The 15,922-nt window shown below is 38.0% G+C and overlaps 1 protein-coding gene across 1 annotated transcript in view; it reads left to right on the forward strand.

The window, feature by feature from the left end:
• The window catches only part of OOSP1 (oocyte secreted protein 1), an 88,838-nt gene extending 75,941 nt beyond the window's left edge, over nucleotides 1–12,897 (forward strand). The window contains exons 3-5 of the mRNA XM_055094372.2: nucleotides 594–691; nucleotides 3,156–3,285; nucleotides 12,611–12,897. Of these exons, the coding sequence (XP_054950347.1) occupies nucleotides 594–691; nucleotides 3,156–3,285; nucleotides 12,611–12,679 (297 nt within the window). The 3' untranslated portion in view covers nucleotides 12,680–12,897. The remainder of the gene's footprint in view (nucleotides 1–593; nucleotides 692–3,155; nucleotides 3,286–12,610) is intronic.
• The last annotated feature ends 3,025 nt before the right edge of the window (nucleotides 12,898–15,922 follow it).

Consider the following 15,922-nt stretch of genomic DNA (forward strand, 5'->3'; position numbering starts at 1 on the left):
TGCTAAATGTTCTTAGAAAAATATTTTACTATTAATTGTCTTAACTCCATTCCGCCCCACCCCCCTGAAAACAGCTATTTTTCCTGTTAGGTATTTACTATATGCTGATAACTTAATCACTATTATTCTTTACCACCATAATTATTGCTTTTTTTAGAAATAAGAAAACAGACTTAATTGTTTAAACACGGTTTCCAAGGATTCATGATGAATAGAGGCAGCTCCAAGATTCCAAATGTGATTCATATGATCTCAAAGCCTATGCTCGCTTTGAATAAGCAATGTATCACTACAACTGTGTGTCTCATAAAGAGGTGTCAATTGCTTTCTTGAATGTGAATCACAAAGCTCCTTTCTCTTTTAACTAACAAGTATTGCTTGCCTTTTATGTGCAAGCACTGTGCCAGATTTTAACCCATCTGTCAGTTTGGAAAATGGTCCTGTTTCCTGTGAACAGATGCTATTTATAGTTGAGTGAGAGTGTGACCATTTTTAGAGAGCTTGATGTATCTATAAATTCTTATTTAAATGCCTGTAAGTTTCCTGAGATACTTGAGACAAACATGGGTTTAAAACCTCTCTTTGTCTTGTAGCCTCTCCAGCAAGTTCTTCTGCTTAAAACTAAAATCAAGTATATCTCAAGAGACTCTACTGTCCGATCTGAAATGCCTCTGTCGTGTGTTGTCCACAAGTGAGTATGGAATGCCAGACCCCTGTCCTAGCCCCTGGCTTCATTTACTGTCCAGATAAAAATCCCAAACCTGAAAGGTTAAATGGTACAACCAGTTATGGGAGTGGGGGAGACACCAAACCCTAATGGGAACACAGATCTCTTGATCCTTGGTGTCTTAGTCCTCTGTTGCATTGTTATAAAGAGAAATGCCGGCTGGGCACGGTGGCTCACACCTGTAATCCCAGCACTTTGGGAGGCCGAGGTGGGAGGATCATGAAGTCAGAAGATCGAGACCATCCTGGCTAACACGGTGAAACCCCGTCTCTACTAAAAATACAAAAAAAAAAAAAAAAAAAAAAAAAAATTAGCTGGGCGTGGTGGGGGGGTGGGCCTGTAGTCCCAGCTACTTGGGAGCTTGAGGCAGCAGAATGGCGTGAACCCAGGAGGCAGAGCTTGCAGTGAGCTGAAATCGTGCCATTGCACTCCAGCCTGGGCGACAGAGCAGGACTCCGTCTCAAAAAAAAAAAAAAAAAAAAAAGAAATGCCAGAGACTGGGTAATTTATAAGAAAAGAAGTTTAATTGGCTCATTGTTCTGCAAGCTGTGCAGGAAGCATGGCTGGGGAGACCTCAGAGTTTTTACTCATGGCGGAAGGCAATGGAAGGCAACAGAAGGCAAAGCTGGAGCAGGCATACTTACATGGCTGGAGCAGGAGGAAGTGGTCGGGGGAGGTGCTGCACACTTTTAAAAAACCACATCTCCCGAGAACTGTATCATGAGACCAGCACCAAAGGGATGGTGCTAAACTAGGGGTCCATAACCCCTGAGCCATGGACATGTAGTGGTCCCTTGCCTGTCAGGAACCTGGCAGCACAGAAGGAGGTGAGCGGCAAGCCAGCATTACCACCTGAGCTGTACCTCCTCTCAGATTAGTAGTGGCATTGGATTCTCATAGGAGCACGAACCCTATTGTGAATTTCGCATGTGAGGGGTCTAGGTTGCGCACTCCTTATGAGAATCTAATGCCTGGTGATCTGAGGTGGAACAGTTGCATCCCCAAACCATCACCCCCTATCAGTGCAAAAATTGTCTTCCACAAAATTGGCCCCTGGTGCCAAAACGTTTGGGGACTGCTGTGCTAAACCATTCATGAAGGGTCCACCCCCGTGACCCCATCACCTCCCACCAGGTTCCACCTCCAATATTGGGGATTACAATGAACATGAGATTCGAGTGGGGACACAGATTCCAAACCATATCACTTGGCCTTGTATTCTTCAAAAGTTGTTACAACTGTCCCCTAGAACATAGGAATACTAGGAATATTATTGAAAAATGAAATGATGACTTATTTTTCGATATAAGTGTCAGGATCCCAGAAAACCTGATAGGTTTTCACCAACCAAATCAAGTTATTTAAGTTATTTAAACTTGAACCCATATGCAAGTTTCCTGAAGGCAATAGAGAAAGCATAATGAAGTCTAAAAGACACTGAACTCATCAGGTTGTCAAGATCAGCATGTACTATGCAGGGCTGACAGTGCTGGGAGAGAGACATCTTAAAACAGGATTTGTGGGTTAAGATTGGGTCTTTTTTTTTTTTTATTAATTGACATCTTGAGAAAGTCTAAGTGCTTATTTCATATTATATGCCTGTATCAAAATATCTCGTGTACCATATCTATCTATCTATCTATCTATCTATCTATCTATCTATCTATCTACTATGTACCCACAAAAACTAAAAATAAAACAATTTAGAAAATTAACAACCATTTTGATTAGGTCTTAGCAAAAGTGTGACGTATTTGGCAAGACTTTGGACAATTTTTCAATTAGGTTTTTCTGGTTAAAATCCTGAACTGAATTTTTTTTTTCCCTGAGTAATTACAGAAGAGCCATATTACATAGAGCTCTTCCCACAGATAATTATAATAGCAGCTAACATTTATTAATCACTTACCATATGCCTACACTGTGCTTGTATGAATGTATTTTTTTCCTTCTGCTAACTCAATGAGGTAGATATTATTATTCTTTATTTTTTTATTTTTAAGTGGTTGAGCCTCCTTATTTTGTTCAGGCCGATCTTGAACTTCTGGGTTCAAGGAAGTCTCTCTCCTCAGTCTCCACGTAGCTGGGACTATAGGCACCCAGCTATGGTGGTAGATACTATTATGCCAAATTCAGGATGAGAAAATTGAAACAGAGAAATTAAGTTACTTGGTCAACATCATTTGCTGGTAGATGGTGGAATCAAGAAGTGAACCCAGAAGTCTGTTTTTTAAGTCTTTGCTTCTTAGCACCACAAATACTGCCTGTGATGTTCTGGGGTGGGGTGTGTTGGGGAGTGGTGGTGGGAAGCAGAAATCAATACATCCACTAATAACAGGAATTTGGCCCCAAGTTCAGCCTTGTAAATGCTAGGATCTGAGTAGATCTTAACCACTATGTGATATTTTTCTATCTTCTCTTATTTTAGTCAGCATCATCTTTTAAATGCAGTTGAAATGAGAGATGGGGAAACTGACAATGTTAATGAATGGGAGATAGAGGTGAGGATACACATTGCGAATGAAGACATGGGCAGTAACTTCTGCAACACAATCTTGGTAAGAACCCTTCAAAACTGGCGTCTTATGATTTTTGTCCAGGTATGTCCTAGATACCAGTCAATACAATTGTCAAGGAAATGGCACACAGTTGTGTTAAGGTGCATTGTGCCTAAAATGTTTCCGGTTCAAGAATGCAAATTCATGATTTCCTATGTTTGTTGGAGATTTTATTGATCATGGTGGTCTTGATAATCTGTTACTAACTGGGAACCCCATATAACTAAGAGCTATCCATTTTGGGTATTATGTGAAATACTATAATTAACTTAAAAAGAAAATACCTATCAATTTCAATATCAATAAAGTTCTGAATTGTAATAAATGAGTATTAACACTGAGCCTACAAAGTGGCTTAGATATGTTGATGATCCCTGGGAAAGTGAACTCAGAAGTGTCATAAGTCTGTGTTGCAACTTTTTCCAGAAAGTACCAAATGACTGTAAGGTAGTACAGTTTTTCATTCTTGAGCCCCATATGAAGGTATATTATGAAAAATCCACACACATTAATATCTGGCTATTAATAAAAGGATGGAGCTGTGTTTAATAGAGAGTAAACAGGATACCTAGAACATTTGGGATGTACTTCATAGCTTAGAGGGCAAAAGTATCCTTATTCACTTATACACACATCACACTTGAATCATTAAACACTTAAGGATTAGTCTCAAGGACAGAACATATACTTTCTTTCTTCTCCTCCCTTACCTCCCACTTACACCTTCTCCTTCATTTCCATACATATACTTTGCTTTACTTATGAATAACAGGCTCTTAGAAGTAGGGAAGTAATGTTTACATTGGGACGTATATTTTACTGTCTTTCTTCCATTTCGGTAAGAATCTGACTGCTACACTCCCTTGTTCATCAAATGAGTACCTTTATTGCAAGAGAAGAAACTGTTCTGTCCCCTTTGATATTGAGAGGCAATTTGGAATCTCTGCCATGATTGCTTAGGACTGAGGATTTAATGTGCTATTTTGTGAAAATCTGAGAAGCAGGAAGGGGATTTAATGCTCTCAACTGTTATCCATCTGAAAAACCTAAATTGTGATTTTAAATAAAATGCAGGCTGCCTTCCACTATTCCCTTTTTAAAATAGGAACTGCCACTGCTCTTAACTTTATGAAGTTTTATTTATGAATAAAGTTTATACTACTATATATCTGTTTCTAGTTATTGCAAGACTGACTTGTATGTAATTTTAAGCTTCAATGCTCATTAGAAATAGGTTTTTAAGGGTACAGTTACTAACTCTTCTCAGTTGCTGATTCATGCCCTTAGCTAAGGCTTAGTTGTGGTTGGTCCTGGTAACAGTGCCTAATCATTCATTTATTCCACAAAGAATCCCTCAGGGAGTTCACACTTTAGTAGGAGGAGGCAGAGTATACACAAAAAACATACTCTATGGTATTTTAAGAAAGAGTAAATGCACCTTAGGGAACAGAGGCAGAGTAAGAAGATAGGGAATACTTGGGTGAGGGTTGTGGTCCTTAATATGGCATCAGGGAAGGCATACCTCGAAGGTGATGATTGAGGAAAGAGCTCAAGGAAGTGAGAGAATGAGCCCTGCAGATCCTGGAGGGAAGGCCGTTCGCACATGTACCCTAAAACTTAAAGTATAATAATAATAAAATTTAAAAAAAAGAATATGGGAACAGCTGATGTAAAGTCACTGAGTGTTTGCAGAACAAGGCCAGCATGATTGGAGAGGGAAAGTCATACAGGTGAGGTCTTAAAACAACAACTGAAACATCTAAAACAATGAGTGGAGTACCTCATCTAATGTCTCAAAGTTGATTGACACACTTGGCTTTTGTTTGAAATAAGATGGGCACCCCCTGGAAAGCTCCAAATGGAGGAGTGACGTGATCTGACTTGGATTTTTATGATCAGGATCACCCTGGCTGCTGAATGGAGAATGGATACCAAGAGGAAGCAGGGACTGAAGTAGGGAGAAGGATTAGGTAGTGATGACTACAAGGCCAATGGTCCTCAGCTAGGGGCAATTTTACCCTCTGGGGGATGTATCTGGAAGCAGCTTTGTTCATTACAGTGATGGTGTTAGTGTGCTACTGGCATCTGTATAGACCCAGGGATGCTGCTGAACATCTACAGTGCCTAAGACAGCCACTGATGACAAAGAGTTTTCCGGGCCCAGAGTCAGTAGCACTGAGGATGAGAACCCTGGTTTAGATGTAGCATGGACTTCATAGGAAGAGTTCAGGTCAATTGATCTAAAGATTTGCAGACAGCTAGATATGAAGTATGTTAGAGGAATCTGGAGAGTTTAGGATTTATGAGCTACTACAAAGTGGGAGATGCTACTATCTTGGATAAAAATGTGGAAGATGTTGGTTCGGAAACCTTATTTTGAAAATGCCATGTTTAAGATGCTGCTTAGATCTCCAAGAGGAGAGAGCAAGTGAGTAGTTGAATATAGAGGTCTAGAGTTCAGAGGGAGAAGGTCCAGACTGGATGTAGAACATTAGGATTCATCAGTACATACTAATACTTAAAGCCAGTAAGATTGCATGAGTTCAAAGCAAAGAAGTGGGGAAAATGAAGATAATCAGTCCAAGGTTTCGGTCTTGGCATATCCAATGTTAAGAGGTTGCTGAGAGAAGGCAGAACCTTTGAATGAGCCAAAGAGAAGACAGTAAGGTCAATTGGAAGTAAAACCAGGGCAGAGTGGGGTCCTGGGAGCCGTGCAAGTGGAGTTGTCAGCTGTATCTTCTGTTGCTGAAAAGTTAAGTGGGATGAGAACTAAGAGTTGTCCATTAGATCCAGCAATGTGAGGGGCATTGATGACTTTGATAAAAGACAGTTTTGGTGGAGAGGTGTGGGTGAAAATTGGTTGGATCAGCTTTAAGGAAGTATGAGAAGAAAGAAACCCAAAGGTATGAGTACAAGTGGCTTTTTCTAGGAGTATGGCTGTAAAGAGAAAAATAGAAATGGGGTCATTGTAGGGGAAAGTGGAGACAGAAACTAGTGTATAAGATAAGTACCTGCACATGGTAATAGTTTTTTTTTTATAGATTACCATGAATTTCTGAATACTTTTTAAAGAGATCCAGATGTTTAAGAAATGATTAAGAAATTTTGGCTTCAGAGTTGTGTCCTTAAATAAAAACTGCCTGCATTACTATCATATGATAGTAAAAAGTCCCAAACATTTATAATAATCACTACAGCTATTTATGATAAATTATCAAATTGCAAAAAAATCCAAACTAGTGTACAGGTGGAGGGATAAGATGGATTGCTGAAATGCTGAATATAAAAAAAGGTGGGTAGAAGGTTGAGGCACATCAGTAAGTCAGGTGGGGTCACCTCTTATTGCTCAAATTACCTCCACAATAACAGATCCTAAAATTAAAAAAAAAAAACATGGCATGAAATCATACACATTTACTTTTCTGTCACTACCATAGACCTAAAAAAGAGACAGACCGCTGAGCACAATTTTCATGCTTACTTTACCTACTCTCTTGAACTTTAGAGCCCAGGTAATCAGGAAAGGCTAGGATTTTTAGAAAATTGGGCTGAGTACATGGTAAAGCATTAGAAGGTGTGCATATGCAGCGCCTGAGTTCATTGTGAGCTATAAAGTCACACGAGGCAGCGGGTGGGCTTCATTTTGTGGTCTGCATCCTGAGAGGTCGTTGCTTTGGATCTGGTATCATGAAGGCTCTCTTGGAGTTAGCTTTAGTTCACCTCCTTGTTGCTGTGATTTTTTTGGGTGTGGATAACCAAGCAGTATAAATCATACATTTCAGACATTTGTTCAAAGAGATGGTTTTTGTTGACAGGCTCAATGTGTGTGTCGAACGAATGAACTGCATTTTTTTTTTTTTTTTTTTGAGATGGAGTCTCATTCTGTCGCCAGGCTAGAGTGCAGTGGCACAGTTTGTTTTTTTTTTTTTTAGCTGACAACCACTATTTGGACAAGTTTCCAAAATCATGCTTCCATCTTTATAATTTAAAAAGAAGTCAAACTTCCTAACTCGTCAGAATGCAAAAATTCATCAGCCTGATTAGTTCCAGAGGATTGATTGGTCAGCCAAGTAATTTCTTACTTTAATTTGAATCAATAGCTAAGAGGAAAAATATTTTTAACATTTCACTGATTCATGTTATATTTGGTATAATATGAATCAATGGAATAGAATCAATGGTATAACATGAATCAATATTTAAAATGGAGCACTAGATATCAAGACCTCCTATAAAAGCATTTGGTTAAGGTGGTACCTGTCATGTTGTAAAGTTATTTGTTATTTATTATAAAGTTATTTATCAGAGGCAAAAAATAGTATTTTGTTGGGAGGATGCTTAAATATCCTATTTCTTCAATATGGAGATTCCTTAAAGAGCTAAAAGTAAATCTATTTGATCTACCAATCTTACTACTTGGTAACTACCCAAAGGAAAATAAGTCATTATATGAAGAAGACATGTATGCTTATAGCCACACAATTCACAATTGCAAAGATGTGGAACCAACCTAAGTCCCCACTGACAAATAAGTGGTAAAAAAAAATGTGGTCCATATATATACCATGGAATACAACTTGGTCATTAAAAGGAATGGCATAATGTCTTTTGCAGCAACTTGGATGGAGCTGGAGGCAATTATTCTAAGTGAAGTAACACATGAGTGGCAAACTAAAAACCCTCTGTTCTCAATTATAAGTGGGAGCCAAGCTATTAGTACACAAAGACATACAGAGTGATATAATGGACTTTAGAGACTCAGAAGGGGGGGAAGTTGGGAGGGGTGCTAGGAATAAAACATGACATGTTAGGTACAATGTACACTACTTGGTCCTGGGTGCACTAAAATCTCAGAATTCACCACTATCTAATTCATCTATCTACAAAAAAATCACTTGTACCCCCAAAGCTATTGAAACCAAAAAATTCCTGTTTCTTGTCAAATTTTTACTAGTTTTAGCATCCACTGATTTTTGTTCCAAGTAATTATTAATGTGGTGGCTGCAAATATTGACTTCTGCCCCACCTTTGCCCCCACTCAATTGTTCCTTCTATTAGTTGGCATTCTTAGGTAAGTTAGAACTTGCCCCTTCCCATTTTCCATTATGTCTAATGAAGCTATATTAATACACATTTTCCTCTGGTTAGTATGTATGCTGTCTTTTTCTATTGGTTTATTTTTACATTTTTCTGTTTTCATGCTTTAAGCATGACCATTTCCTCCAGTGAGTTTGATTTTCCTTCTGCCTATGGCTAGAAAATGTCCTCTTCTTAGGAACTACTTCAGCCCCTTGATTATTCTGGCTTAGAGCAGGAGTCCCAGATTAAGCTTCCCTACCTGCTGTTGTGAGTTTTAGTACTTACAAAGGACTTTTGCTAGAGGAATTGGGCCCAGAGCAACTTTTCCCCTGTTGGCTTCCTTGTTGCTCAGTTTCCTGCTACTCAGGCTCTGGTCTCCTGACTTTGCTGCCTTGCTTCTGTTTCTAAGATTTCTCTTAGATCTCATATATATATATATATATTTTTTTCTCTCTAGGAAGATGATTCTGAACTGTTTCCTAAGACAGAAATGTACTGATGTGTTCTTGTTGGATCTTTCAGACTTTGACATATACTGTACTCTTGATTCACTTCATGTCAAAATTAAAGCACTGACAGTTGATGATTGGTATGTGCTTTCTAATGCGGTGTCTCTGGAAAGTGGGTGTTCTGTAACCAATGTATGGCAAGACTTTTTGTATGTTTCTGTACCCTACAACTGACGGTGGCATCAAATCTCAGACAAGAGCAATTGCTATTTTTCTTGGTTGGGTTGTTTGGGCAGCCCAGGAATCAGCTGCCTCAGAGAAGGTCCTTGTAAAGCAAGGCTAATCTGATTTTTACAAATATATTTTTTCAGAACATAGGAAATCAACATGTAATATAGATAATAGTTCCTTGCCTGTCAGTCAATGAATTAAACCTCTTAAGCATATTGAGCTCTAGGACAGGGATTGGCAAACTTGTTCTGTAAAAGTCTCCATAATATAGTCATGAGTTGCTTACTAATCGGAATATGTTCTGAGAAATGCATTGCTAGGTGATTTCATCATTGTGAAAACTTCATAGAGTGTACTTACACAAACCTAGATGGCATAGCCCATTTTACACCTAGGCTATATGGAATAGTCTGTTGCTTCTAGGATACAAACCTGAACAGCATGTTACTGTGCTGGATACTGCAGGCAACTGTATCACATTGGTATCTGTGTATCAAAACATATGTAAACATAGAAAAGATAAACAGGGTACACGTGTATAGAGAAGCTCCATTATAATCTCATGGGAACACAGTCATGTATGTGGTCTCTTCTTGACCAAAATATCATTGTGCAATGTAACTATATGCATTTTAGGCTTTGTAGATCATAAAGTTTCTGTTGCAACTACTCAGCTCTGCCCTTGTTCCATGAAAGCAGACATGTGCAGTACGTAAACAAATAAGCATGGCCACATGTATTCTAATAAATTTTTTTTTTACCAAAATAGGTAGTGGGCTAGATTTGGCTTGTGGGCTGTAGTTTGCTGAACCCTGCTCCATGGGATGGTAAGTTAAATCGAACACAGAACTTGCTCTGAATATGTTGACAGTTCTGCAGAGAGTATCGTTTTTATTTCTCTATTTACAGCAAAATCACTCATCTAGTAGTTTTAAATTCCATGTAATTATTGAAATTGCAGAAGTTCAGTCCATTTTCCACCAGAGAAAAGTGAAGGGACTTTATCTATCTATCTATCTATCTATCTATCTATCTAATCATCTATCTACATATTCTTCTACAAAAATAATAGCATCTTTCATTGAGTTTACTCTTTCCCTGGGTTTATACTAAGCTTCTCGAGGGTTGGAGGGAGAAAACTGTAGTTTTGAGGATTCATGTATGATCCTCACATAGAATTATCTGAATATACCTCTATACTTGTCAAATTCTGAAGCCCAATTTAGGTGTAGGCCTTTTTTTCTTTAATCAGGCTCTCCTTTGGTTTTCTTCTTCTTTTTTTTAACGTGTAAAAAAATTGTAAGAATTTATCTCAGAAATCAAGAATCCTTTTGTTAGACAAAGAGAACATTTAGAGGTGCTATACAAACATGAAACTAAGCCTGTATCTAGTAGTGGTATCATGAGAACTTTTTATTATTATTTACCTATTTTTTCCTAATACTTTAGAATTTGCATACCTTCTGGGAAGAAAGCACAAAAAGACACATTGTGGTTTACATTAGAATGAAATAAAATTCGTCAACTGGCCAAAGGAAATCTAGGACCCAATATTATATAGAAAATAAAATATTTCAGTGAATGTGCTTATTAAAGCATTTCATCAACCATGAACTATCTTTTTAAATCCTTTCAGTCTAATCATGGATATTATTTATATTGACTTCTTAAGGGCCAATATCTTTATGAATTTTTCATATCTTTATGATTTTTTTTGTCTAATACTACAATACTATGAATCTGGCATTGTCTCGTTTCATAGGAAACCATGACTTTTAGGAAGATAGAAATAGTAAGATATTCAGGGAAAATACAAAATTTAAACAAAGAATAAGCCCAATTATACAATAAATGATTTAATTGCTTTTTAAATAATGGTATTTGAATAATTATGTTGTATCATAGAAGCAATAGATTTAGATTAAATTAGAACTTACTAGGGGTTCCTGCTTTCCTACACAGTGTGCCAAGTTTAATAGATCATCTATTTTTTTTTTTCTTTGAGACAGGTCTTGCTCTGTTGCCTGGGCTGGAGTGCAGAGGCATGCCTATGGCTCACTGCAGCCTCAACATCTCAACAGTGCTCAGTGGGCTCAAGCAATCCTCCCACTTCTCAGTCTCTGAGTAGCTGGGACTACATGCTCACACTATCACAACTGACTAATCTTTGTATTTTTTGTAGAGGTAGATTTATGCCATGTTGCCCAGATTGGTCTTGACTCCTGGGCTCAACTGATCCTCCTATTTCGGCCTCCCAAAGTGCTGGGATTACAGGCATGGGCCACTGTGCCTGGCCAGATCATCTATTTTTATTTATTTATTTTCATTTATTCCATTTATTGAATAGAACAAAGTACGTGGAGCTGTGCTAGGTGCTGTGAGACAGTGCCACTCAAAGAATGACATGTGATTAATGGACTAGTACACCAATCTGTGACCAGCGGATATAGAAATGGAGGGTGAACTACTTTTGTAGCAATTGGATATCCAAGAATGCCATCATTAGGCTTGCAGTTTTCTTTCCTCCTTCCCTTCCTCTCCTCTCTCCTTTCCTTCTTCTTCTTCTTTTTTTTTTTAAAGTAATTCATTTTCATTGTCAAATGTATTAGTTCAAGGTGGGTTGTGGACCAAAATCATGATAGCAATAGCAGTTTCCTTGACTGAGGACATTTGCCTCAGGGAGTCATGGCTAAGTTAATCACGTGACTGGCAGGGCTGCCAGTCTCCCCTTGTTTCCCTCCCATCTTCTTTCATCAGAGCCCTAAGATAGTCCTGAGATCTTAGGAGCCCTATTTTGTTGTATATCCTCTGCCCTGATTTGAAGAAAAGATGATTCTTACTGTGGGCTTTAGCCTTTTGTTTTTCTGTAAGTAGATTCATTTGTTTACATTCCTCTTGTTCTATAACCCCATTTCTCTTTCTCTGGCTCTTTTTTTTCCCATTGGTTATTGGGGTACAGGAGGTGCTTGGTTACATGAGTAAGTTCTTCAGTGGTGATTCGTGAGATTTTGGTGCACCCATCACCTGAGCAGTATACACTGCACTATATTTACAGTCTTTTATCCCTTGCCCCTTTCCCACTCTTCCCTGAGTCCCCAGAGTCCATTGTATCTTTCTTATGCCTTTGCGTCCTCATAGCTCAGCTCCCACGTATAAGTGAGAACATACAATGTTTGGTTTGCCATTCCTAAGTTAGTTCACTTAGAATAATAGTTTCCAATCTCATCCAGGTCACTATGAATAGTGTTAATTCATTCCTTCTTATGGCTGAGTAGTATTCCATTATATATATATATATATAACAGTTTCTTTATCCACTCGTTGATTGATGGGCATTTGGGTTTGTTCCGTAATTTTGTAATTGCGAATTGTGCGGCTATAAACATGAGTGTGCAAGTATCTTTTTCATATAACAGATCATCTAATTTTAAAAACAAATATGCCTTTCTGTTCACTTTTACCTAAATTTGTTCCTTTTAAAAACTTTGAATGCTTCTTTGAATTCTGTAAAAATTTAACTGTAATGTAATTGATGAATCTACTTAAAATTTATTTTGTACCCTCAGGTTTTAAAAGTGAAGGTTATTTTTAGATATCTGCTAATATTTATCTCAAGAACATTACCAAGGCGATGACTCATACATATTTCATGTGCTGTTGAGCGAGATGATAGATCTTCATCACACCCTGCAATTTCATTTATCCATCCAAGGTACTTGTGTTTGGAGAGAACATTAAATGTCATCCTGGAATGTCTGTTTAATGATGATACTGGTTTCTGTTTTAAAATGTGTCATCATACATGTTCATTGGATCTTCAACCACCTATTTTCCAAATAAAATTCTGAAAACGAGCTGAAGGGGCACTTTCTTAAGCACTAAGCTCTGACTAGACCTGAATGCTTTTCATTCCACATTCTGTATTGTTTAGTAGAACAAAAATTTATCTCTGCAAATATTAGGAGATGCCTGCTATCCTTAGACAAATAGATCATTATTCATGTATTAATAATTCTTTTAATATACTGTTGATATCAGGATCAACCTGGAGTTCCATTAATTCCTACATTTCATATTTTCTCCATCTTATTTTTTATGGCAAAGACTAGATGGGCACATTAGGGTTTACAACTAGATCAGCAAGAAGAATGAAAAAGGTAAAGAATGAATTTAACTAGCCCTGAGGATAGTTGTTGTATATGTCTTCAGGACCCCAAGATGAAACTTAAGAGTTATTTGGTACTTTCATTAAGTTGTTCAATAGGTCTAATTATATCAAGCTCTTGAATACCAATTTCTGTTTTAATCAAGTAATAACATTTCTCATGTAACTGGGAAGATGTTTTTGCAGCAACTTATATGTAAAGGTTTTTAGATTTAAATCCTCTACTAAGAATCTATAATCTTATTATGGTGCCTGAATGGTAACAGAGCTTAGTGACCCTCTCACTTAAAAATGGAAAAAAGCCTGTGTTAAATCAAAGAATAGCAATGATAACTTAGCCACCAATATGATAACACTGGGGCCTAAATAAATGTTTGAACACATATTTTATCTCTTGTTCATTTGACTTCATCAAAATTAAAGCTTTTGTGTACCAAAGAACAATTTTAAAAATAAGTGAGACAACCTGCAGAATGGGAGGAAATACTTGGAAATCATATATCTGTAAAGGGTTTAGGATCCATAATATATAAATAAATTTTACAACTCAGTAACACAAAGACAAACAACTCAGTTTTAAAAAATGGGGAAGAATGAGTATACATTTCTTCAAAGAAGATTTTAAAATGACCAACAAGTGCATGAAAAGGTGCTTAACATCATTAGTCATTAGGGTAATGCAATGGGTGGGTAAAAACCCACAATGAGATATCACTTCACAACGGCTCAAATGCAATAATAATAAGAATGACAAGAAATAGTGTTGGTGCAGAATGTAGAGAAATAGGAACTCTTGTACATTACTGGTAGAAATGTAAAATGGTGATTGTTTTACTTCACCCATAGCCAAGATGGCTGATTAGAAGCAGCTACGGTGCATGACTCTCACAGAGAGGAAGGAAAGGTGTAAGTGAATATAGCACCTTTAACTGAAACATCAAACTCAAAACTATAAACACTTTTAAAGACAACCTAGGCAATACCATTCAGGACATAGGCACAGGCAAATATTTCATGACAAAGATGCCAAAAGCAATTTCAGCAAAAGCAAAAATTGACAAATGGAATCTAATTAAACTAACAAGCTTCTGCACAGCAAAAGAAACTATCAACAGAGTAAACAGCAAAAAGAATGGGAGAAAATTTTTGCAAACTATGCATCTGACAAAGGTCAAATATCCAGATCTATAAGAAACTTAAACAAATTTACAAGAAAAAAACAACCCCATAAAAAGTGGGCAAAGGGCATGTGCCCAGCACTTGGGGAGGCTAAAGCAGGTGAATCACCTGAAGTCAGGAGTTCGAGACCAGCCTGTCCAACATGGCAAAACCCCATCTCTACTAAAAATACAAAATTAGCCAGGTGTGGTGGCATGTGCCTGTAGTCCCAGCTACTTGGGAGGCTGAGGCAGGAGAATCGCTTGAACCTGGGAGGCAGAGGTTGCAGTGAGCCAAGATAGCACCACTGCACTCCAGCCTGGGTGACAGAACATGACTTCGTCTCAAAAACAAACAAACAAAAAAAGAAGACATACATGCAGCCAACAATCATATGAAAAAAAGTTCAACATCACTGATCATTAGAGAAATGCAAATTAAAACCACAGTGAGACACCATCTAACACTAGTCAGAATGGCTACTATTAAAGAGTCAAAAAATAACAAATGCTGGTGAGGTTGTAGAGAGAAAGGAATGCTTATACACTGTTGGTGGGAGTGTAAATTAGTTCAGCCATTGTGGAAGACGGTGTGGAGATTCCTCAAAGACCTAAAGACAGAGAAACCATTTGATCCAGCAATCCCATTACTAAGTATATACCCAAAGGAATATAGAATAATATTTATTCTATTATAAAGACATGCATGTGTATGTTCATTGCAGCACTATTCACAATAGCAAAGACATGGATTCAACCTAAATGTCCATCAATGATAGACTGGATAAAGAAAATGTGGTACATATATACCATGAAATACTATGCAGTCATAAAAAAGAACAAGATCATGTCCTTTGCATGGACATGGATGGAGCTGGAGGCCATTATCCTTAGCAAATGAATGCAGAAACAAAGAACCAAATACCACGTTATCACTTATAAGTGGGAGCTAAATGATGAAAACACATGAACACATACAGGGAAACAACACACACTGGGGCCTTTTGGAGGGTGGAGGGTGGGAAGAGGAAGAGGGTCAGGAAAGATAACCAGTGGGTACTAGGCTTAATGCTTGGGTGATGAAATAATCAGAACAACAAACCCCCATGACACAAGTTAACCTATGTAACAAACCTGCACTTGTACCCCTGAACTTAAAAGTTAAAAAATACACAAAAGGCCGGGTGCAGTGGCTCATGCCTGTAATCCCAACACTTTGGGAGGCTGAGGTGGGCAGATCACCTGAGATCAGAAGTTCGAGACCAGCCTGGCCAACATGGTGAAACCGCATCTCTACAAAAAATACAAAAGTTAGCTGGGCATGGTGGCCCTTGCCTGTAGTACCAGCTATTTGGGAGGCTGAGGCAGGAGAATCACTTGAACTCAGGAGGCGGAGGTTGCGGTGAGTCGAGATCAGGCCACTGCACTCCAGCCTGGACGACAGCGTGAGACTCCATCTCAAAAAAATAAAAAAAATACACAAAACAAAACAAATGAAATGTAAAATAATACAGCCACTGTGGGGGAGTTTGGCAGTTTCACTCCTAGGTTGTCAC

Source organism: Pan paniscus, chromosome 9 (genome assembly GCF_029289425.2).
Source record: "Pan paniscus chromosome 9, NHGRI_mPanPan1-v2.0_pri, whole genome shotgun sequence".
Lineage (NCBI taxonomy): Eukaryota > Metazoa > Chordata > Mammalia > Primates > Hominidae > Pan > Pan paniscus.